Source organism: Myotis myotis, unplaced genomic scaffold, assembly GCF_014108235.1.
Source record: "Myotis myotis isolate mMyoMyo1 unplaced genomic scaffold, mMyoMyo1.p scaffold_m19_p_2, whole genome shotgun sequence".
In the NCBI taxonomy this organism is placed as follows: Eukaryota; Metazoa; Chordata; class Mammalia; order Chiroptera; family Vespertilionidae; genus Myotis; species Myotis myotis.
In genome coordinates this window covers 215,572,027-215,596,529 of record NW_023416324.1, presented here as the reverse complement: position 1 = coordinate 215,596,529, position 24,503 = coordinate 215,572,027, and the positions used below count along the sequence as shown (strand labels likewise).

At 56.9% G+C, this 24,503-nt stretch overlaps 2 protein-coding genes across 2 annotated transcripts in view; one reads left to right on the top strand and one right to left on the bottom strand.

The window, feature by feature from the left end:
- Positions 1-1,501, top strand: part of ITSN1 (intersectin 1) — a 149,053-nt gene extending 147,552 nt beyond the window's left edge. Inside the window, 1 exon segment of the mRNA XM_036347475.1 lies at positions 971-1,501. Coding sequence (XP_036203368.1) covers positions 971-1,119 — 149 coding nt within the window. The 3' untranslated portion in view covers positions 1,120-1,501.
- Positions 1,502-15,361: 13,860 nt separating this feature from the next.
- ATP5PO (ATP synthase peripheral stalk subunit OSCP) lies at positions 15,362-23,524 on the bottom strand. The gene is made up of 7 exons (XM_036351703.1): positions 23,407-23,524; positions 22,229-22,279; positions 21,527-21,637; positions 20,415-20,544; positions 17,130-17,242; positions 15,796-15,882; positions 15,362-15,542 (listed from the first exon to the last, which is right to left on the bottom strand). The coding sequence occupies exons 1-7, from the start codon at positions 23,440-23,442 to the stop codon at positions 15,429-15,431; spliced, it is 642 nt and encodes a 213-aa protein (XP_036207596.1). The 5' UTR covers positions 23,443-23,524; the 3' UTR covers positions 15,362-15,428.
- Between the last annotated feature and the right edge of the window lie 979 nt (positions 23,525-24,503).

Sequence of the window (24,503 nt, the reverse complement as noted above, 5' to 3'; positions counted from 1 at the left end):
CGTTGTTTCTCTTTTAAACATTTCGTACTTAAAAAAAAAATATATATATATCTATCTATCTATATATATATCTATCTATCTATCTATATATATATCATTGATTTCAGAGAGAGAGAGAGGGAGAGAGAGAAATATCAATGGTGAGAGAGAATCATTGATTGGCTGGCTGCCTCCTGCATGCCCCACATCGGGGATCAAGCCCGCAACCCAGGCATGTGCCCTGACCAGGAATCAAACTGAACTGTGACCTCCTGGTTCAAAGGTCGATGCTCAACCACTGAGCCATGCTGGCTGGACCGTCCTGGTGTTTTTACATCAGAGATTTTCCCCGTGAATTGCAGGGGCAGGGGGGGGCGGAGGGGTGCGCATCAGCCCGTGTCTGTCCACCAGACCAGCTTCCCGGTTTCCACGGGAGCCTGTGCCGAGAGCCTGGGTCCTAGGAGACCACAGCCAGTAGCTGTCAAATGCCGGGGAAAGGCGCTGCTGGTCCGAGGCCTGTAGCACCATCGTGTGTCCCACAGGCCTGCCAGGTCTAAATGGCTCACGCCCGTCCTATTCTCGTGCGGACACTCAGTGTCTGAGGGCAGAGCGCGCCCTGTGCCAGCCCTGGGGGAGCGACCGCCCAGCTTCGTCCCAGACGTGCTCGTCACGTCCACGGCAGGTGGGGCGGCTCCCGTGACCCCTGCGTGTGCGGGGCCTCCCGGGCAGCTGCAGCCCGAGGGAGGCCCAGGGGTGGGGGCCGCGTCTGCATCTCAGTCCTTCCGGACGCTCCTCCACGCCCACCCCTTCTCCTCTGCTTCCTGCTCCGTGGGCCACCGAGCTGTGGGCCACCGAGCCGTGGGCTCCCGCACGCCAACCTCGCTCCCTTCTCGCAGGAGGAGAGGACGGTTCGCGGGAGCCCCCACACGCCAGGTCCGCGCCTGGACGAGGCGGAGCCCTCCCTGAGCAGGCCTGTTCGCTCTCCTTTCAGATTTCCTGGGCCGGACGGAGATCCGCGTGGCCGACATCAAGAGGGACCAGGGCTCCAAGGGCCCGGTGACCAAGTGTCTCCTGCTGCACGAAGTGCCCACGGGGGAGATTGTGGTCCGCCTGGACCTCCAGCTCTTCGACGAGCCCTAGGGAGCGGCCAGGCTGCGCCGGGGTCCAGCCGGCAGCCGATGCCCCCGGGCCGGTGCTGCTCGCCCAAGACCAGCGTGCGGGGCAGCCACAGGCCACGGACCGCGAAGAAAGGCCCTTAGTGACGTAGGAGTAATTCTCGACAATCCTCCCCCCTAAACAACCTCCCATTTTATGGACCAAAACTCTGTTTCCCTCTGTCCTCACTGCAGGCCTCAGCGCGGCGTGGAGGGGCCTGGGAACCCCGCTGCCCGCCGGCTGGGGCCGCGGCAGGCCGGCTACTGTGGAGTCACCGGCAGTGTCTGCAGTTTTGGGGAACTCACGTCCCCGCCTGTCTCTTCCCTCTGCCAGCCCGGGACCCTGGTTGTTTAGAAAAAGTTATGACGCCCCGGCCGCCTTCTAGAACCTCATTCCCCTCTGCGGTCCTGGCTCTGACCGGGGAGCGGGGAGAAGGCACCTGCCGTCATCCCAGCGGGCGGGTGGGAGCCTCCCGGCCCCTCCAGGTCTTGTTCGGATCGTCGGCGAACATGCTCCCTGGCCGCGCTCGGTGATTCGGTCCTGACTCCCAGCCCGCGTGGGAGATGGTGGAGGAAGCTTGTTACCGCGGCTGCGCCCTGGGGCTGTGTGGCCGCAGCGGGGAGGCTGCCTGATGCGCCATGGCGTCCTGGTCGCTGGCCCAGGTGGCGGCTCTCGGCTGGGGGTCCGGAATGTTTCATCGCAGTCGCAGCCGGTGGCCAGCTCCGAGCTGTTCCTGCTCGAAACCCGGGCCCTGAGTGCCGAGGGGGCTGCAGGAGCTGAAGTTTCCCCAAGAGGCACCCCCGGCCTGGAGAGAAGAGGGAGAGCCGGGAGGGGTGGGAAGCTGTGATGGGTGCGTCCTGGGTGGGGTCAGACCCTGGGATTACTCAGCCCCATGGGGGGCGGGGGGAGGAAGGGGGAAGCCTGGCCCACCCTCCCAACCCGCAGCCGGCCTCTCGCGACTGAACCCCCGTGCTCCCTGCCAGGCAGGACGCACATCCACGGGGCAGGCTGTTGGGTGGGAGTTCTGTGATTTCCCCCTTAGATGCCAGGCGCTGGGCTGGTTGGTGAGATAACAACCTGACTTGCTCAGGACGCGTGCGGGTCCTGTTTCGCCCGCAGGTTGCTGGTCTCAGATCCCCGTTCGTTGCGGACATGAGATGCTCTCTTGGCCCTGGAGTAGCTCCCGTGCCGGGCGGGGTCTCGGACGTTGATTAGGGCGGTGGCGCTGTCCCGGGGGCGGCGGCGACTCTGGTCGGGGTCCCCGCCGCTGGGATCCGATGTGTCACCGTCGTCCGAGAGCCCTGTGTAGCGCACGCGATTTTTAAAGTGTGTGTGTGTGTGTGTGTGTGTGTGTGTGTGTGTGGGAAGGGCACCATGTTTACATTTCATACTTTAAAAAACAACCCATTTTATTATTTATTGGTTGGAGATAGTGTAGACTTTTTTATCAAGAGCAACAGACGGACGTGTTTTTTAAACGAGCAGATGCTCCCTGTGGTTGGGAACGTTCCCCTCGGTCGCAGTCTGGGCGGGTTTCCCACGGCGCGTGCGTTTGTCACAGCGGAGAACACGGCGCCGGAGGTTTCTGTCCTGTGAGGCTGTGAGGAGCGGCTTTGAATTAAACCCAACAGACGCGGAGCTCACGCTCTCCTGTGTTGAGAGCCAGGCAGCCACTGGGGGACGTGTTGTGAGGGCAGGAGAGTCTCAGTGGCTGTGGGCGGGGTGGACGGGGCCGCCGTGCCCACTGCCCTGCTGTCCTTCCTCTTCTCACTGGCGTCTCTGCGTGTCCGCGTCGGGCATCACTCCCGCGTAGTGCGATGTGTGCACGACGACAATGTCCTGTCGCCCGTTAGGTCCGCGAGGCCGCCTGCCCACAGGGTCCGGGGCGGGAGTTAATGTCGCAGGAGAAGCGACCTGTGAGCCCAGTTTCCCAGGTGACTGTCCTGGGCATCCCCGCGCTGGCCCCCGGGGGGCAGACCTGGGACAGGGTCGGGGCTCAGTGCTGGGGCCTGTACTGTGACCCATCCTGATATCCTGATTGTCCTTGTCCTTCAGGGTGAGTGTGGCTGCCCGCAGGGCCCGCTGTGACTTGTGGCACGTGTGGAGAGGCACGTCGGGGGTGCGTGGAGCCCCCGACTCTGCCCCGTTTCTTCCCGTCTGCCTATGGGTGAGGTTGCACAGACGCCATGTGTCCCTCACCCATAGGCACCTGCGCCGTGGCTCCCTGCTCCTCTCCCCCCGCCCTGCCTCTGCCCCCCCCCCCACTTCCCTCGCTCTTGCCCTGGGGCCGGCTTCCTGCCTGACTCTTGGCAGCACCGCACGTCCTGCACACAGAGGGCAGGGAGGCAGCTGAGCGCCACGGGGCCACAAGGGAACAAGGGCAGCGTTTCCTCCTTGCATGCGAAGCGCCTGGCTTCCTCTGGTTTCGCTGAAGTTCGTGCTGGTTTATCTCAGGGGTGGTAAGCGCACCCCTACAGGTGTCTCATCTTCATGACCTGGTACCCAGGTGCCCTTGGAGGGCGTGAGGTCGGAGGATGTGGCTGGAGCCACCGGGGAGGGACGATTGAGGTCGCCATCCACCCGGGCAGATCGCCGTCCACCGGGCAGGTCGCTGTCTGTCTGCCCAGGAGCTGGCACGGGAGCACAGAGCCCTGCCCCCTGGGACCCGAGGGCTGAGCAGTGGGCATGCGCGGGTGCTGGTTCCAGGTGGGTGTGGACACCGTGGGCATGTTTCGGAGCTGCCAACGGCGTGAGGAGGGAAGACCTCTCTCTACTCCAAACCGTTTCTTCTGGTTGGCTGGCCCTTTTTTTCTCTCTCTTAATATTTTTTTATTGATTTCAGAGAGGAAGGGAGAGGGAGAGAAAAATAGAAACATCCATGATGAGAGAGAATCATTGACCAGCTGCCTCCTGCACCCAACTGGGGATCAAGCCCTCAACCCGGGCATGTGCCCTGACTGGGAATCGAACCCGGGACCCTTCAGTCCGTAGGCTGATGCTCTATCCACTGAGCCAAACTGGCTAGGGCTGGTTGGGCCTTTTTGATTCTTAAGAAAATTTGGATGGGTAGCTATTTTAGGAATTCCCATTGGAAACAGCAAGTAAGTGTTTAGGTTTTTCCTTCATTTCTATCCTTTCTTTTTATTTTATGATTTTCTGCTCCCTTCTCTTTGGGGTTGGAATGAGCTTTGAAAGGGACAGCTGTGCACAGAGGTGGCAGGGTCGTTAGACTCGGTAGGGGGTCTGCCCACTTCTCCTCAGCCTCCGTCCAGAATGAGGCCCAGAGCACAGACGAGCCGGGTGACCTTGGGCAGTGTTAGCCGGGGTCCCCGGTCCCCGAGAGGAACTCGGTCCAGCAGCACCTCCTCCCTGTGCCCCCGGGAGCTGAAATGCCTGCGGCTTCTCACTCAGCTGCCCCAGCTCCACCCCAGCGTGTTGTGTGGCGCCCTCCCTGGTGTGTAAGTAGAGGAACGTTCTAGGCCGGCCGGCGTGACCCAGGGGTTGAGCGTTGACCTATGAACCAGGAGGTCACGGTTGGATTCCTGGTCAGGGCACATGCTGGGGTTTCAGGCTTGATCCCCATTGGGGGGTGTGCAGGACCCATGATTCTCTCTCATCATTGATGTTTCCACCTCTCTCTTCCTCTCTGAAATCAATAAAAATATTTTTTAAAAAATTAAATAGAGGGAAGTTCTAGAACAGCCGCTTCCTCCCCCTGCACCCTGCCAGGACCAGGCCCACCCAGGTACAGAGCCTGATCTCCCAGGAGCCAGAACCTGTCCCTGGTAGTCACGGCAACATCCCACCGGAGGCAGGGGCACCGAGCCGCCCCATCTTGGGAGCGTTGAGCCCTGATGCCAACACGTGGACAGTCTCAGCTCTGGGTTCCATCTCTCAGCTCCTGCTTGGTCCCTTCACAGGCATCAGGGAGCCCCCATCCCGGCCAGGCCCCTCCCGGGGCGGGAGGTGGGGAGCCAGCCTGTGGCCCTGGCAGCCTCATGTGGATCTCACTTTAAGTCACTGAAGTGGCACCCCCTCCCCTCCAGAGGATTGTTCCCGTGACGTGCAGGCCCACCAGCGCCCCCCCCCACCCCCTACCCCCCACCCCCCTTGCCGCGTCTCCCCTTCGCCTCGCCTCGGGGACCAGCAACACTCACCGGGACGATTGCCGACCGCGTGGTGGCCGTGGTGGCCGTCTGCCCCGCGGTCCGCCGGGTGCTGGTGAGCGTCTGTCCGGAGGTTCTGCTGGGCCCCCTCCACCAGCGGGCGCTCCCGGCGGGGGAACGTCTAGCGTTCAGGGCCAGCAGCGCCCGCACGCGTGGCCTAGCGCGCAGCCTGGGAACCGGGCGCCCCTCTGGCTTCACCGAGCACCAGCCAGGAGCCCGGGTTTCTCCACGTGGCGGCAGAAATGCCTACTTTTCTCCTCGGAGCCCTGGTTTTGTACTTTAGCATCAAAAGGCGAACATTCCTGTGCGGCTGTTTCCACAGCTGAGCCCCTCTGCGCCTCCTCTGCCGCCCGACCCCTCGCGTCCTCCCGCTTCGGTGTCTAAACAAAACGGGGCGCAGGGCAAAGGGGGTGACCAGGAACCAGAGAAAGGGCGAGGGGCCCGCCCGGCCCTTCTACCCGCTGCCGCCACTGGGGGGCGGTCTCCCTCCGGAAGCCTGGGTCCCGCAGGCGGATCCAGGGCGCTGGCTCCCCTCCCGCGGCCCCAGGGCGCTGCCCCTGTGAATCCAGGGCCCGCTCGCTGTGGGTCAGGCTGATGGAGCCAAGGGCAGGCAGTTAGGGCTTGACCCCCGCCCTCCCGGGGTGCCCAGGCCACGGGGCCTTTCCCTGCTGCTGGGGCCGGGGCTGTGTGTGTCCGTAGCCTCCACGTCTCTGCGTCTGATTGGCTGAGAGCCCCGAGGGCAGGTGCAGGGGCCTCGGGTTCAGCTGGTGTTGTCCACAGCAGGGCTGGCCTCTGGCTGGGGTGGCTCTGCTCCCAGGCAGGACCCCCTCTGTGCACTGCGTGACTGACCGTCTCTGTTGGAGGCTTGGACGTGCAGGACTGTTGGGGGGATGCAGACACCCCTCTGCATGTGCGTGCGTGTGTTATGTGTGTGCGTGCATGTGCGTATGCATGTGTGCGTGCGTGTGCATGTGTGTGCGTACATGTGCATATGCATGTGTGCGTGTGTGTTATGTGTGTGCGCGCGTGCACGGGCCACGGGGAAGGAATGGGTGATGGTCTTGAGCAGGGAAGCAGGTTGGTCTGACCCTCCCGTTGTCGTGCTCAGACTCTGTGGGCCGAGCACAACATGAAAATGCGAGGCTCCTGTTCACAATTACTAAGAATTTTGAGGCGGCGACAGCAGGGATTAAACTGAACGCCGGCCCCTCTAAGCACAGGTCCCGTGACTGCAGGTCGCAGGCCCGGGCCACACTGCTTTCCGCTGGCCCTCAGCGGGGCCTCCTCGGCGGCTCCTGGCTGTGCGGCTCCCGGCAGGTGTGCGGAGCTGGGCGGATGACAGCGCGCACGGCCTGCTCTGTCAGGGCCCTCCCCCCCCCCCCCCAGGCAGATGGGCCCGGGGCCCGAGAGGGAGCCCCCTGCCGCGGGGCTCCGGGCCTCTGAGCTTTGACCAGGAGACCCGCTGATTTGAAAGAAAACCCTTCCTTTTGGTCTTCAGTCATCGCCGGGGCTTCTCTCCCCTTTCCTGGTGGGACGGAGCGGCTCCCCCAGCCTCGTCTGCAAGGTGCCTGACCCTCGGCTACGGGTGGGGGAGTGCTCACCCCTCCCCAGGGCTGGACGCTGCTCCATCGCAGCTCCGGGGAGAGAGGCCAGGCATGGAGCCAGCTCCCTGCCCTGCTGGGCCGGATGGACCACGGGTGTTGGGGGGCACCTGCTTCTGAGCGGCAGGGACGCCCCCGCTGGGCTCTCCCACAAGTCCCACCGCTGGCCTTTGAGGAGGGTGATGGCAGGAGGGAGGGCAGAGCCCCCGGGCAGGGAGCCCCATGTTCTGGAGCCACAGCTCCCGGGGGCGGAGGATCAGAGTCGGCCCTGCTGCCCCGGCTTGCTGCTCTCCCGAGCTGCTCCTGCTGGGCCGGACGCTCCAGAGCCACAGCCACAGCCACAGCCACAGCCACAGCCACAGCCACAGCTGTGCCAGCCCCGCTCGCCCTCTGCACACGGGTCTCGTTCTACACACGCAGCAATAACCCCCTCTCCATGTCTCCCTCCGTTCTGTCCGGGGTGATGAAGTTCATTAAGGGAAAAGGCGACAGGAAGGTCGGACAGAAATGGCCGGTCCATCTCCTGGTTGGCGTCCCTTTGAACAACGTAGCCAAGCCGAGCGTTGTTTCCACCGTAATGCATCTTCCCGGCGAGCGTGGACGTGTCTCTTGGGGCGTTTGACGAGTGTTCGTTCCGGAGGGAACCTTTCCATGAATGTTTATCAGGCAACACCCTTAAACCGTCCTCAGCTGAGGACTGGCTGTCAGAGGCAGATTCCAGCGGATCTTCGGTCGTGATATTTATTTGCACACGTGCATTTGAAACATACATTGCCAAGAGCCCACGTGTCTTGGGACTCTGAAGCCAGCCTCAGCGCGAGTCCTCCGGCACCTGGCCAGCCGTGGGCTGTCCCTCGCTGCCCTCCCCCAGCCCTGCGTGGACAGGGGAGCTGGCATTCACGTGGTTCGAGCATGTTGCCTCAGCCACAGGAGCTTCGGAGCCTCACATGCACAGGGGGTCAGCATTTGTGTAAACGTGTGTGTGCACGTGAGAAACCTGTGGCAGAAACGCTCTGTGTGTGATCATCGGGCCTCGCTCCGGTCCCCTGCGTGCTGTGTGGTCTGCAGCTGAGAAGGTGCGGAGGCCCCTGTAGGGCGTGAGGAAGCTGCTCTGTCAGGGTGCCTCCTGCTCCCTGCCGTGTGCCTGTGGACTGTCCGCGGCTACATGTATGTGTGGTGTGTAGGAGGCTGCGGCACATGTCGCAGAAGCTAACGGAGTCCGTATCAAAGATATTTAACTTGTTATCGTCCCGTGTGCTTTTCCACAGAGATATTTTTCTGTACGTATATGAGAGTATTTTAGGTGTCTAACGTAAGTATATAAAACTGGGGGAAAATGTTAAACCTATCCCGGGAGTAGGAAATGCTCGATCAGATCACGTGGCTAATCTGACTTCTGGCCACTCCCTCCTGGAGGAGCAGTGCCTCCGTTGGCGTCTGCATGTGGGGGGTTCCTGGCGTCTTCCCGCCTCCCCTGCTGCACGGCCTGGGGGGGGGGGGGAGGGTGAAGCTTGGGTTTTTGGTGAAGCTGCTCCTGGCATCACAGAGCAGCCTCCGGTGCCCATGCCCCTGACAGAGACCCCGGGGAAGAGCCTCCTCCCCTCCCCTGCCAGGAAAGGGTCGGAAGTCCAGGCTGCCTGGGGCACAGACCTCGTCTACGTGGCCATCAGGAGTTTCCCCCCATCTTGGTACAACGCCCCAAGAAACTCAACTTCTAAACCCCTGACAGATGCATTTGGGACTCATTTCAGGTGGTGGCCGCCAAGGGGCCAAGCCTCACCCAGCAGGTGGGAGAGGATGCCTCGGTGAAGCTAGCGGCCTGGTGTGACAGGGGTGAAGCTAAGGGTGAAGCTAGTGGCCTGGTGTGACAGGGGTGAAGCTAGGGGTGAAGCTAGCGGCCTGGTGTGACGGGGGTGAAGCTAGGGGTGAAGCTAGCGGCCTGGTGTGACGGGGGAGAAGCTAGAGGTGAAGCAGCCGGGCCTGGGGTGGCAGGGCCGGTGCATGTGGATGGGCCACTGTGGAAAGTGGAGGGCCCGTGGCTTGACGCCCGGGGAATGTGATTTTTAGGTTTTCAACGTTCCTTTCCACAAGCCACATGCGACCACCAGAGCAGGTGGCTCTTCCATGGCCTGAAAGGGGCCGATGCTGGAGTCCTGGTGGCTTCCTGGACTCGAGGGGGTGGGGGCCGCGATTTCCAGAAGCTTCCTGGAATCTGCTGCACTCACATCACCTACAGACGCCCTGAGGAGCTGCCCTGTGGACGCAGCGGACTTGATCCCCGAAGGCGGAGCCGTTGAGAGCTTGTGTGCGTCCCCGTGTCCCATCTGTGGCCGCCACCAGGGTATGGAGCTCGGGGCCCTCTGCCCGGAGCAGGTCCAGGCCCTTCCTTAGCCCCCCACCCTCCTGGCCGGGCAGCAACTTTGTTCCAGAAAGTCCGAGGACCAGCCATGCCAGCAGAAGTGGGCTCCACCCCGTTAGGAAAAGACAGTCGCCATCCTGACCGAGTCCTGTGTTTCCAGGGACAGATGGTCCCAGGGCCGCTGGCCACGTGCCCACACAGCCCTGCCAGGTGCACAGTGCCTGGGGAGGGGATGTCCTGCTGACTGTGATCTACGTCTAGTTTCCCCCGGACGGGACTCTCTTGTCTGAGCCGAAGGGCACTGGAGTTCTAAAAGCCACAGGCTCTGCAGTAAACGTGGAACGATGTATTCGTCTCAAGTTGGACGGGGCGGGCCCAAGCGTTAGGCCTCTGTTTTTGTGGTTTAAAAGGAGATACGGTTCGTTTTGCTGTCTGTGTCTCTTTGGCACCTTATGATGTGCGAACTGTTAAGTCTCACCGACTCCGATGCCAGTGACTGTGTTATTGTTTTCCTTCTTTAAGCCAGTGGTGACCCCGACATGTGCTATTCCCGTGTGTCTGCGAGAAGGAGCAGTCCCCTCCTGTGCCGGCCGCTGACGTGTGCTCTGAGTCACACAGCCCCCAAATAAAGCCAGAAAAGCCAGCCGCGGCGGTGGGCTCTTCGGGTTCTTTCTGTCCCACCTCCTTTCCGAGCCGGCAGATAAGGCTGTGGTTGTGGAAGGAAAATGATGTAAAAATAACCTTAAAATACCAACCAACCCCCCTCTCAATGGTCCCTTGCCTCCTTCAGACAAACCTTAGCACGAAGCAGACACGAGTCCCGGCCCCATGTGCTTCGGAGACCCTGAGGGGTCCGTGTGTGCAGCAGGAGAAATGGGTGGGGGTGGCATGGAAGCAGATTGTCCCACAGACACTCAGGGCGGCCTGGCTGCCCACCAGGAGGCTGTCCATTCCAACAACCTCAAACCTTCACTGTTAACACCTCGGGCCGACAGCAAACCCGCCCGGAAGCCGTCACCTCAGTTCCCACGGTAAGTGTAGCACTTCCTCTGCCCTGGTTTCACGGTAATTCTTCCTGTTTCATCACGGATTTATCTAAACACGACCAGGCCTTCAGTCCTCTGTTTGGCTTGGACAGTCGTTGATGGTTAGAGCACATTTTAAAAACTGACTCCCCAACCTCTTGACTTGGACTCTAAACCAGCGGCCCCATTTGTGAAAAGATAAACATCAGATGCCCTTTTCTTGGTGGTTATTTGAAGTTTTAAAAAATAAATTAAATGTCATTAAAAACAGAGAAACTGTGCCCCGCTTTCTCTGAGACTGACAAGGTCCCCGTCCCAACTCACTGGGATGAGGAATCGCTGGTATAAAACCGTGAATAATACCTATTTAAGTGCCAACATAACCAAGGCACTATTTTATTCTAGAACATTCATTATCTTTCCTCTAATTACAGAAGTCATACTTGTTAATGCAGAAAATTCAGCAAGCACCGGAAAACACAAAGAAAATGAAACCACTTAATAGAGAGATTTTCCCACTCGGAAATAAACGTTCCATTCTGTGCCATCTTTCCTGAAATTCTTCTGTGTGCGTGTGCGTGTGCGTGTGCGTGTGCTTGTGTGTGCCTGTGTGTGCCTGTGCTTGTGTGTGCTAGTGTGTGCCTGTGTGTGTGCACATGTGCTTGTGTGCGTGCATTCCAGATTCTCTAGTAGTATTATTATTTTTTAAAAATCGTTTTATTGCTTAAAGTATTACAAAGGGTATTACATATGTCTCCTTTTTTTCCCGCCCTTGACAATCCCCTGGCCTCCCCTACCCCCCAGTGTCTTATGTCCATTGGTTATGCTTATATGCATGCATACAAGTCCTTCGGTTGATCTCTTACCACCCCCTCCTGCCCCCCAACCCTCCCCGGCCTTCCCGCTGCAGTTTGACAGCCTGTTCAAGGCTGCTCTGCCTCTGTATCTATTTTTGTTCATAAGTTTATAATGGTCTTTATTATCCATAAATGAGTAAGATCACGTGGTATTATTTAATTGCTAATATGCACCAAGCTCTTCTCATGTGCAGGCACGGTTCAATAACATAATGTACATAAATCATCCCGCTTATATTTTGAATGCTTTAAATCAGATTTATACACACACACACACACACACACACACACATACATATTGAGATATATGTAGATATATAGAATAGATATATATGTTGAAGAATATATATTTTTTAAATATATTTTTATTGATTTCAGAGAGGAAGGGAGAGGGAGAGAGAGAGAAACATCAATGATGAGAGAGAATCATGGATCAGCTGCCTCATGCACGCCCCGCACTGGGGATCAAACCTGCAACCTGGGCCTGTGCCCTGACTGGGAACTGAACTGTGACCTCCTGGTTTGTAGGCTGATGCTCAACCCCTGAGCCACGCCGGCCGGGCAGAATATTTATAAATGTAAGGACTGCATCGTATCCCACTGTCTGAATGCATCCTAGTTTCCCTGATTTATCTGAACAGTTCTGAATGAGTGCATGTTTAAGTTGCTTCAAAGTGTCTCCTTGGTGGGAAGGGCTGTGAAGAATGTCCTAGAGTCTAGACCACTGATCTCGGGCTCATCGCCGATGGCCACGGGGGACGCTGTGTGGAGGTTTGCTGGTTTCCCCCACTTCCATGGGCTGGAGCACAGGGAGGTTCCTGTGATTCTGAAGGATTTGGGCGGTAAGAGGCTCCCCGCAGATGACTGTCCCGCCCCCACCCCCGGGGGCCTCCGTGGTCTGGAGGCTGCGGGTTTGCGGGATTTGCTGTGACGCCGGGAGTGCAGCGTGGGCCTCCCAACAGCAGGTGCGCTGGGCGGACGCAGGTGCGTGTGGGAACCTGGATGTTGGTCAGTAACAGGCTCAGCTGCCAAGACTTAGAGGCCGAAGCCCGGGGGCTTCAACGAGAGGTTCCCTCCTCCCTCCTGTTGGCAGCCCGGTCTGTGGGCAGGGCCGGCGGGCGGCTCTGCCCTTGGACTCACCTGGCCTTTCCCGTGGAGGAGGCTGCTGCAGCTCCCACCGTCTCCCCTGCGTCCAGCCCGCGGGCCAGGGGCCGCCAGGAGGCGCGTTCCAGGCCAGTCCAGGAGGCCAGGCGTCCGCTCCCCCGCTCTCCGCTCCGCTCCTCTCCACCGGCCGGACTCCGCTCTCCGATCAGGTACCACCAGGAGGCTGGGCACGGGGTCTGTCCCTGGGGGGCCCATCTCGCTGAGCGGGGTGGTGGGGAGCTGAATTGGGGCCAAGCAGCACCGGGGGGTGGGGGGCTCCCGGCTCCTGGCTCCTGGGAAAGTACCCAGAGGCCCCGACACCGTGCCCGCCTCAGGTGTCCCCTTAGGAGACTGTGTAGCTGGTTTTCGAGGAGGAAGCCATGGTTTCGGCCAAGGTGACAGCAAGGAGGCAATGTGGTGCCAGGTGGGGGCACGCTGGTCCCTGCTGGGGCCGGGGTGTCCGGGCCCATGGACCTGCAGAGCTCTGAGCTGCAGAGGTGGCCCTGCCCACCAGGGGGCTCTGGGGGCGGCAGTCGGCTGTCTACTATTCCCTGGGGGCCACCAGGAGGGGCTGCTCGACGGCTGGCTGGGTGAGCGGGCGGGTTGGGAGCATTTGGGGCGCGTGGAAGAGGCCCAGGGAATCAGCTATGGCTGGCTTTGCCCGGTGGCTCCAGTGCCGGCAGCTGAGGTGCCAGGTGTGGTGGGGGGCAGGGTGGCACCAGCAGGAAGAGGGGATGAAAGGCCTGGCTGGTGGGGTGAGCACGGGGTCCTGCGCCACCCCAGACCCCGTCTTCCTCGGCTGCAGAGGGGCCGGCGGCTGCCGGGAGGCGCGGGTGAGAGGCCGAGGCTGCAGGGCACCCCGAGGGGCGTCCCGTGGGCTGAGGGCGCCTTGTGGGACAGGCTCCCCTGGAGGCCGAGGGGCCGGGAGTCCTGAGCAAGCCCTCGGCGGCGAGACTTTGCAGGCGAGACCGGGTGCGCTCCGTCCGGTGGCGATGCTGCGCCAGGTGTTCAGTCCATCAATCCCGGGCTCAGGAGCCAGAGGGTGAGGCCATCGAGCCGGTAACGGGTGTTTACGAACGTCTTAGCGCGTGAGGCCTGCACGAGCCTCTGGACGTGGGCGTTATGCTTCCCTGACCTGTGGGGACCCCGGCTCCAGTGGGGGGCTTTGCTGTCGGAAGCAGCTTGCACGGCCGGAGTCACCGGCTTCAACCCCACCTGTGTCCGTCGGGGACCAGAGCAGCCGGCCCGTGTTCTGGGACTCACTGGGCGGTAAGCCACCGCCCTGACCTACGGAACTTTCTGGACACTGGAACTTGTGGCCTGCTGGTGAGAGGAACCCACGTTTGTGGAGTGGACTTTGTAGGGGCTCTTCCTCCCACCAGGCTCCTCTCCAGGGGTCACACCTCCGCTGTGAGCGCAGGGCATGGCCACTCCTGGGCCGAGGACAGGCTGTCTCTGAGCACAGGGGTTCGCCCTGCTCATTTTGTTGGTCATAAATTCTGTGGCACAAGAAATACACTTGTTGCCGGTCTGACAAAAAAGGTATGTTGATTCATGCACACTGGCAGCTATGGTGGTGTTGGCTGTTTCATTTTTAAATCTGAGTCTAAGGGAAGAGGCCAGTGCCCCTGACTAGTCAGGCAGTGATGTCCTAAGAGCTCAGGATCGCAGACAAACCACTCTGGGCTCACACCAGGTCGAAGGCACAGGACGGGCAGCGCGTCAGGCGACGGGACGGGCACCGGGCTCGTGTGAGTCAGTTGGTTGAGCGTCGCCCCGTCACCAAAAGGTTGCCGGTTACATTCCTGGTCAGGGCACAGGCCCGGTTGTAGGCTTGCTCCTGTCGGGGTGCATGCAGGAGGCAATCGATCAATGTTTCTCCCTCAGTAAAAACAGCCCTAGCCAGTTTTGCTCAGTGGCTGGTTCAATGGCCCAAGGACTGAAGGGTCACTGGTTCGATTCTGGTCAAGGGCACATACCTTGTTGCAGCTCAATGTCTGGACTTGATCAGGGTGCATGCAGGAGGCAATCGATGTGTCTCTCACATTGATGTTTCTCTCTCCCCCTCCCTTCTTCTCAATGGAAAAAATATCCACGGGTGAAGTTTAACAAAAAAATCACTCAACACACACACACACACACACACACACACACACACACACACAAATATACTAGAGGCCTGATGCACGAAACGCGTGCAAGAGTAGGCCTTCCTTCCCCCGGCTGCTGGCACCGGCTTCCCTCCGGCACCCAGGACCCTGGCTTCCTGACAGCCCTGGCTTCGTCCAGAAGGATGTCCAGTCTAATGAGCATATTACGCTTTTATTATTATAGCTATGTACACACACACACACACACACACACACACACACAAAAGAATAAGTGGATGAGCAGCACCCAGCACTTCAGGAGGCCCAACCCCCTAGGCCAGTGATGGGGTGGATCCTGGCACTGGGAGGCAGCAGAGAGGGACGGCCGCCCGTGTCTGGCCGAGAACCGCTTTCAGGGTCCTTGTTTGAGATGGACACTAAAAGCGGAAACTCCAAGACCACCAGCAGCCTGGTTCGCGGGCACCCACCCCCAGGCTCAGCCCCGCCCTGGTGAGTGAGGCCAGGGAGACAGGTGTCCTGGGGCCGGGCATAAAATGAGGCTCAACAAGGGTGACTACTTTTCCTAACGGACACGAGCTTCCTTAGGTTCCTAATAATCTACACACTCCGGGTTCTCTAGCCAAAGGGCCTTTCGTCTTTTTATGAGGAGATACTGCCAGAACAAGCCCATATAATAAAAGGCTAATATGCACAATTTCCCCTTGGGCGTTCAATCGGGAGTTTGATCGCTTGCTAATGTGTGCTGACCACCAGGGGGCGGTGCGGAACATGGCAGGTGACCAGCGGCAGCGCTAGGTGCTGAGGGAGTGAGGGAAGGAGTCGGCGGGGTGGCTGGGAGGTGGGGAACCTGATTGACCCTGATCACAGGCCAGGCCTGGGACCCCACTGTGCACAAGTTTGTACACGGGTCCCTCGTATAAAAGTAAGGCTCCCGTGTTTCCACGTGAAGAACAGTGAACAGCATGTTCTGTTCAGGAAGCATTTTATTGTTGCTCCAAACTTTCCATTTCACCGACAGAAGCCTCAGTGCGTTCAGAACACCTCCCGCATGGCCTTGCTGAGCTTCTGGATCTTGGTTTTCGCGGACATGTCAACATACCGCTCTCCAATGCGCACAATCATCCCGCCCATGATTGACGGGTCAGTCTAGGAGGAAACCGGTTGGACATGTGAAAACACACGGACCTCGCACCAAGCAAAAGGGAAGATGCAAAGCGCTTCCGAGGCTGCGTGCTGCCCGCACGGACAGAGCACACCCAGAAAGAGGCGTCCGCTGGGCGCGGACCTGCAGCCCTCAGACGGGAAACCCCAGGCCCACGACAGGCGCATCAGCACGGGCAGACCTGACGTCTCACTGTCCCGAGTGACAGCCCGAGGAAACCCCACGTAATAAACCTACCTTAACTTTCAACTGCAACACTTGGCCTTTGGCCAGGAAGCTGTTCAGGACCGTCTTTAATTCAGAGAGTGTGGCTTCATCTAAAGCCTGAAAAGAACATAACCCTTTTTTACAAAACGGACACTTCCCATCGTCAGGAAAAATACCCATCGGCCTGGGAGGCCCCATCCCCCAGGACTGGGAGGCCCCATCTCCCCAGGAGGCCAGCAGTCATTATTCCCACTTCACGTGTGGGAGAACTGAGGCTCACAGTGGCTAAGAAACTGCGCCCCACACTCTTTGTTGCCCAGGGAGTGAGGACCAGCGCCAACATTGGAAATCAGTCTATTTCTAAAGTCGATGCCCTTAGTCACTAATGGAAGTGTATGGTTTTTTAAAGAGTAGAGCGACCTGCCCAGGGCCTGGCCATGGGACAGTGTGGCCCTCGAGCTGGTAAATGTCCCTGAAACTGGCCTGGCCAGGCTGGAGCATCGTCCTGCTGCGCCGAGGTTGCGGTTCCTTCGTGGTCAGGGCACTTATAGGAACCAACCACTGACAGCGTGAGTAAGGGGAACCACAAATCGATGTCTCTCCCTCTGTCTCTAAAATCAATTAATAAATGAAGTGAAATGTCCCTGACACCGCTCTTTGGAGACGCAGAGTGCCGTACGGACTAGGAATGGCCGCCAGGAGGCAGGCACTGAGACTCCGGGCACACCTGCCGCTCTCCGGGGTGAAGTCCCACAGATGGTTTCCCACACTGAAGCGCAGGAACAGACAGACTCGGGATAAGAAAATGAACTCTGGGGAGGGGGTACCCGAAGGAGTATGGGCTGTGGAGAGGGTCTGAGTTCAAATCCGGGCTTCACCACTTGTGACCAGAACAAACAACTCAACTTCCCTGGGCTGGTTTCCTCGCCTGTGACATGGAGATAATCACTTCTACTTCGCATGGGCCGTGGACAGTAAATCACAAAGGTACCCGGCACATGGAAGGGTTCAGTAAATGGCGCCTATCACAGCCCACACCATCAAGTCAGCAAGAGTCAAGGGCCTGTGCGCCCCACTCTCCCCTTCACCCCCAAAGGCTGGAAACCCGAGTCTCAGTAAACGAACGAAGAGTCACACCTGCGTCGGAGCACAAAGCGCTGTCCCTCACCCTCAGCCCCGTCAGGGACGCGTGAAGGTGCGTGAGCCCCTGGAGCGCAGGCTCCCGGAAGCGGGCGGAACAGAGCAAACCTCCCGTGACAGGTCACCTTTCCCCAGGTCTTGATTTTAGCCACTTTTTCTTTTTTGTTCTGCAAACGTGATGCACGAAATGCCCAGGCGAAGGCCGCGGCCACAGCCCCACTCACCGAGGCAGTGGTCACGGTGCACGGGACTTCCCCCCGGTGCACACTCATCATGGTGGCGAAGGCGGCGATGACGGCGGGCGTGCTGGTCAGGCGGCCGTTCTCAGCGAGCAAATCTGGGGAAGTGATGGTATTTCAGTAACTGGACACTCACTTAAAATGGTCATTCGTGGGTATTATAGTCACCCCCAAAGCATCATTTGTGGCCTTAAAATATTATATTTAGCCCTGGCTGGGTTGGCTCAGTGGATAGAGTGTTGGCCTTCGGACTGAAAGGTCCCAGGTTCTATTCTGGTCAAGGGCACGTGCCTGGTTGCAGGCTCGATCCCCAGTAGGGGGTGTGCAGGAGGCAACCGATCCATGATTCTCTCTCATCTGTGATATTTCTATCTCTTTCTCTCTGCCTCTCCCTTCCTCTCTGAAATCAATATATTTTTTAAAAATATTATATTTAATGCTCTTTAAGAATGCGAATGGAGGAGATTGTTACTCAATGTTAGTTTGTTTTCTTAAAAGAGATTGTGCCAACATACATTTAAATTAGTAAGGGGCGTGTGTCTTATCCAGATTTGAAACAGATATACTAGTCTTATCTGTTTAGTCCCTTCAGCTCTCTCACCCAGCCCCCTCCCCTCTGACAGCTGTCAGCCTGTTCTGCCTCCATGAGTCTGTTTATAGTTTGTTTATTTTGTTCTAGATTCCACATAGAAGAAAGATCATATAGCACTTGTCTTTCTCTGACTGGCTCAGTGCACTTAGCATAATGCTCTCCAGGCCCCTCCGTGCTGTCGCAAAGGGGAGGGTTTCCTTGTTTATAGCCGAGTAGGGTTCCGTGTGTAAATGCACCGCAGTTTAGTCATTCGTCTGCACTTGGCTGTCTGCAGACCTTGGCTTGGCTACTGTACGTAGCACGGCTGTGACAGAGGCGTGCAGATGTTCTCTCACACTCGTGTTTCGGGCTCTTCAGACGCAGTGCCGGGAGTGGGCCTGCCGAGTCACAGGCAGTTGCACCTTTAATTTTTTGAGGACCTTCCATGCTGCTTTCCAGGGGCTGCACCCGCTGCCTTCCCACCAGCAGTCACGAGGTCCCCTTCTCCCCACATCCTCGCCAGCACGTGTGTGTTGACTGATGAAGCCACTCTGACAGGTGTGAGGTGATGTCCCACAGTTGTAATTAGTGGTGCTGAGCATCTTTCCACGTGTATTTGCCACCTGTATGTTCTCTTCGGAGAAGTGTCCATTCAGGTCCTTGGCCCATTTTGTAAATTGGATTGCTTTTGTGGTGTCGAGTTGCATTAGTTCTTTATAAATTTTGGATATTAACCCATCAGATGTGTCACTGGCGAATAGGTTCTCCCATTCAGTGGATTGTCTTTTAATTTTGTTGATGGTTTCTTCGCTGTACAAAAACTTTTTAGTTTGATGCAGTCCCACTTTTTATTTCCCTTGTCCCCCAAAAATACATCGGAAAAAATACTATTACGAGAAATGTCTGAGACTTTACGTTTTCTTCTAAGATTTTTATGGTTTTGAGTCTAACATTTAAGTCTTTAATTGACTTTGAGTTTATTCTTGTGCATGGTGTAAGATGGTCTAGTGTCATTTTTTTTGCATGTATCTGTCCAGTTTTCCCAACACCATTCATTCAATAGATTATCTTTGCCCCACTGTATGTTCTTGCCTCCTCTGTCAAATATTAATTGACCATAAAGGCACGGGTTTATTTCTGGGCTCTCTATTCTGTTCCATTGATCTAAGTGTCTGTTTTTATGCCAGTACCAGGCTGTTTTGATTATTCAGGGTCTTTTGTGGTTCCATACAGATTTTTGTGAAATCTACCATTGGTATCTCAATAGGAATTGTGTTGAATCCATACATTGCTTTGGCTAGTATAGACATTTTACTGATATTAATTCTTCCTATTCATGAGCATGGTATATGATCTACTTGTATCTTCTTCAATTTCTTCGGTGTCTTATAATTTTCTAAGTATAGGTGTTTTACATTCTTGGTTAAAGTTATTTCTAGTTGTTTTTTTTTTAATGTGACTGTAAATGGGGTTGTTTTCTTAGTTTGCCTTTCTGATAGTACATTATTGGTTTATAAAAATGCAAATGACTTCTGGATATTTTATATTCTGCTCCTTTACTAAATTAATTTATCAGTTCTAATAGTTTTTTGGTGGGATTTTTAGGGTTCTCTCTCTCTACAGTATCATGTCATCTACAAATAATGTTTTTCCTTTTTAGTTTCCAATTGGATGCCTTTTCTCTTGTCTGATTGCTGTGGCCAGGCCTCCCAGTGCTATGCGGGTAAGAGAGGTGAAAGCAGACACCCGTCTTCTTCCTGATTTTAAGGGCAATGCTTTTAGCTTTTGCCCGCTGAGTATGATGTTGGCTGTAGGGGTGTCATGGCCTTCGTTATATTGTGGTATGTTCCCTCTATTCCCACTTGGCTGAGTTTTAATCATAACTGGGTGCTGGATGTTTATCCTTCCATTGGTTCATGTGCTGTATCACATTAACTTATTTGCATATATTGTACCAGCCTGCATCCCTGGAATAAATCCCACTTGGCCACGGCGTATGATCTTTTAAATGTATTGCTGGAGATCTGATTTGCTAATATTTTGTTGAGGATTTTAGCACCTGTGTTCATCAGGGATATTAGCCTATAATTTTTTTCTCTGTAGTGTCTTTATCTGGTTTTGGAATTAGGACAATGCTGGCCTCGTAAAATGAGCTTGGGAGTCTTCACTCCTCTTGGATTTTTTGGAATAGAGAGGAGAGGTGTTAGCTCTTGTTTGAATGTTAGTTCTTCTTTGAATATTTTGATCACAGCTTGCATCTGATTTTCAAATGTAGGTCTCAGAATTTAACATTCGGCTACAAATCCTCAAATTAACACTGTGTATTTTAAAAAATGGTGGCACAAATACACATTCTTTGGAACTTGTATTCTGAGTTGACCTGGGATTTGAAAAGCAACCTGATGGACTGAAGGATGCAAATTTCTCCAAGGACAGAGGGACAGCCAGGCTACAGACCATCCTGATGGTGCGAATCCCACTGGTGGCCATGGGCTGAGAGACTGAGATTAGACACTCACATCTTAGCATCGTGAGCCAGGGCCCCTCAAACCTCAATCCGCAGATGGTCACTGGGGAGAGGAAAGGACAGGCGGGGGAGGCCTGACTCTCTGTCAAGGGCAGGGACGCCCATGCGCCTGCCCCGGGACGGCCTTCCCAGCAGCGAGTCTGCAGGGACTTGGGAGAGAGCCAGTACTTACTGATCAGGTTGGCCGTGAGGGGAGAGAGCTTCTCCTTGGCTGTCAGCTCGTTCAGGCTTTTCACTTTAACAGAACGCTTCGTAAAGGGATTCAAAATGGAGGCAGCCATTTTGGGTTCCTTCAAGAGTTGCTAAAAGTGCCAAAAAAGAATTTTTTAAGTTCTTTAGAGCATAAACGATCCTAGCTGCCACACACACACTTCTTATGGATCATGTATTTAATGAATTAAATTGGTACTCTCAAAGCACAAAGAACAGTTACAATCAAATAATTTTCTCTGCCTTTAAGCATACACCACACCATGATTTCACATAGGATACGCTATTTCTTGAAAAAATGTAGACATTTTTAAATTTCTGAAAATTAACTTTTGCTTTTCGACAGAGACTATAAAAAAGTATGCACCCCAAAAACCCAGTTCACTGCGTATCTGAACGTATTTGATATGGGTCCTGCCCTAGTTTTTCACGTACTGAGAGGATGCTGGCAAGGCCAGCCCTCAGGTGCGGACCTAAACGGTGCCCCTTGGAGGGGCCTCTCTGGCTCAGGTGACCCTCTGTGCTCCCGCTCAGAGCTCGAGAACCAGCCCAGCCGGGGGGGTGTGGTGCTTCAGAACAGCCTCCCACCCCCCGTCTGGGAGGGACAGCAGGCAGAACACAGGAGTGCAGGCACCTGAGACCCCTTTGTCTCCCCTCTGTGAACCCACACACGTCTGGATCCAGTGACCGACGCTGCTTCCATCTCTGTCACCCCCCTGCCGCCCTCGGTGACTGCGTTAGCAGCTTCTCCCTGGCGCCCGCCTGGGGCCTGTCTCTGATCCGCCGCCATCTAATGAGGAACTGCAATGTGTGGCCCCAAACCAACATTTTCCCCGAACTGCTGGATGACATACACGAAGAGATTCTGGAATCTGGGTTGGCCAATGGACAGTTAGTGACGCCTGTAGCGTCACACTTTTCTCTCACTCTCACTTACAGTCTTAAGGCAAGAGGCTCCTTTCTAAGTCTCGGCCGACTTCCGGTTTTAGTCAAACCCATCCCACAACCCAGGTCATTCTCTAAAGAAAAAAACACAGTGGGAATGTAGTAAGCAATGGGCAGGAAAGCACTCACCGCTATTCTTGTCAGCTCCTTTTCTACTTGATCCAGTTTATTCTGTTTAGATGCAGCAGAGTACAGAGCAGTGGCATAGCGGCCTTCGACCCCGTACACCTGAACAGGTGGCTTTATAAAAAAGGTGGGGCAGGGGACAAAAAGGAAAATCAGTTAATATTCTACTGTCAATAGCGGAATTAAATAGCTGTATTTAAAAAGACATCTTTTGTGGCATACAAGTTAACTATGTTGTCAGAGCTATCCTGAACGGCAATTCTCAAGTCTTCCCCCGGCCGATCAACCTTTGACCCTCCAGTTCCTCCCCGCAGAGCGAGGGCCTTAGTTAAGACCGTGTCCAACCCCTTCAGCCTAACCACCTAGAACAGCCGTGGGCCCGGAGAATAGCTCAGGCTCTGAATGAGTCTGGTTCCAGGGCAGCCCCAGGACCAAGCGGAGTGACACGGGACAAGTCCTCCCAGAGTCTCCATTTCCCCCTGTGAAGCGGGAAGGCCAGCCGCTCCCCATCACCATTCCGGGTTCCGGGACTCTCCCGTTTAAAGGTTACGGACGTGCCTGCCGCACGGGAGGCATTCGACACTGTTCGTCCCCAACCCCACGCACACGGCACGTTTTGAAACGACAACGGTGCACAGGCCCAGGCCCTGGCGGCACTGCTGCTGGACCCCGGTCTCCGCTTTGCAATGACAGAAGCCGACCTACCCGCACCAGCTTGGCGAACGGCCTGGCCACAGACGTGCTGAAGCATCGCACCTTTGAAAAAAGGAAAGCAGGTCACACTCGGATCTCGAGGTCATTTTACAGTAAGCAGGACGTGGACACGGCTGGTTTCTCCCGTGTCATCACAGGCCCAGGGAGGGCGGGCTGCTCTCGGCCAGGAGTGAGCTCCCAGCGCACAGCCTCGCCCAGCGGCGTGGGAAGCTGCCTTCCCGCGGTGAGCGCGTCTGCTGGGCCAGGCTGAGGCCGGCGCTCCAGAACAGAGAGAAAACAGAACACAGAACAACAAGGAAACTGGTGCTTCAAAAAGAAAGGGAAGATGTTTAGCATTTATAGAACCACCCGTGAGCAGGACGTTACTGCAAAGCGGCAGGATTCCGGCCACCATTGGCAAGAGGGGCACCTTCTGAGAGGCCACGTGCCTTCTGGGGACGAGGCTCAGCCCTGGGGAGGGGGCAGGTCCGGTGCGAGAACAGGCCCGGTTCTGCGATGGCAGCTCATCCCCGGAGAGGCCGCGGGCCACCTTCACGCTGCAACCCCAGCTCCGCAGAGTTCGCACCAAACCGGCCGCGAGGATGAAAAGACGCCGCGGCTCTTGCGGGAAAGTTCCCTGAGGGTCAGAGGTCAGGCCAGGGAGAGCGTCGCGCGGGCAAACAGCAGAAGGGCCCGGGCTTCCCCTCCTTCTTCCGTGACTCCGTGGGTTCGGATCTCGCTCTCCCCCGAGCGGGACGGGCCATTGAAACGCTGCCATCTCACTCTCCTTACAAGAACGTGGGCTGCGCTTTACAGCCCTTCCTTAGCGTCACCATGACGCCCGCGGTCAGATCGCGACGCCCCAGGGAGGGGGACGATCGGGGGGCGGGCAGTGTCCTTAGCTCGCAACCCGGGGAAGCCGTGCGCCCAGCTCCTGGGGCCTCCAGCCTGCAGCTCCCCGGAGCCGCTCGGAGGCCGCAGAGGTCAGGCCCGCGCCCCCCGCCCGCCGCGCCCGGGGTGTGGGTGCGCGGCCGCCGGAGCCGCCTCGCGTCGCCCCCACTCGCAGGGCTCCGCGACCCCGAACGGCGGCCATGCTCCCAGCTGTGGCCTCGCGCTGTGGCTCTAGGGGTCCGGCGCGACCACCCCAGGGGGCATCCTCCCGCCGGCTTTCAGGGCCTCCACCGTCTCACCTGCCGGGCGAGCCCGGACGCTGCAGGCGAGGCCATCTTCTCCCCGGCGCTGGAGGTCAAACCCGGGCTGGGAGGGAGGTGCGAGGGCGCATGCGTGCGTCAGCGTAGCCGCTCGGCCCGCTGGGAAATGTAGGCGTAGGTCGTCAGGCCGCATGCGCTGGGTGCCCCCTCGCGCTGGGAGTTGTAGTCCTTAGGGGCGGGAGGGAAACGCTGGACTGGGGACGGGGCTGGTGGGCTGAGAGCACTTGAAATGAAGTCCTTGCTAAACCAGGTGGCCCTGGCAGGTCTGATCACAAGGGAAGCTTACTGTAGAATGGACGCAGGGCCCCAAGCTTCACAGTTTCCACGTGGATAAATACGGTGGCATTTGTTCCACGTCACGTCCATCACTGGCGTCGTTAGCATCTGTATCCCTTCTTCCAACCTCCCCAAGTGTTCCAAGCGCAGCTCCTCACGCTGTATTTAAAAACGACAACAACCAACAAACACGAACCTCACAGCTCCAGAAGCAGACACTACGTGCCTGTACCTGGGACATGACTGCCCCTTCATCACCCGCCCCCGCTCCTCCCCCCCATCTCACCTGAGTACAGCGACGGTCTGTGGGTTGTGAGGCTGAGCTGGATTCCTGATTCTGGGTAGTGTGATAATCCGAGAATCAGACCTAAGATGGGAGACCTGGGGTTTGAGCAGGTGCAGCACTGAAACTGAGGGCCCAACACTAGCTTCATGAAAACAACCTGTGTCCCCCCTGGTCCCCCTCAGTGGCGCTTGCTCTAATGGTCGCTTCTGTGCAGAACAGAGGTGGCCCACAGAGCGGGGTTGGAATTACCTGGCTGTAACAACGGGGGCCTGCGGCCCACTGAAACGTGTGTGTTTTTCCTGCTCAGATCTAGTATATGAACACAGATTTACTCACCAACTCATCCTTTTAGAGTACAGTTTTACTCATTATTAAAAACACACAACACTTGTGAAAATGCAAAAAAACAAGGAATGTAACGCACCTTTTCCCCACCCCCCAGAGGCCGCTGTTGTCAGGATTTGGGTGTGTTGTCTCCCAGTATTTTCCAGGCAGTAGCTTGAGCTGCCAGGCT

Excerpts from the sequence above, each read along its gene's own strand:
- ATP5PO (XM_036351703.1), bottom strand. The coding sequence starts at position 23,442 with ATGGCCTCGCCTGCAGCGTCCGGGCTCGCCCGGCAG. Across the intron at positions 21,638-22,228 it reads CGTTCGCCAAGCTGGTGCGG|CCACCTGTTCAGGTGTACGG; the intron begins GTAGGTCGGCTT and ends TTTTTTATAAAG. Across the intron at positions 15,543-15,795 it reads TGTTGCAGTTGAAAGTTAAG|ACTGACCCGTCAATCATGGG; the intron begins GTAGGTTTATTA and ends GTTTCCTCCTAG.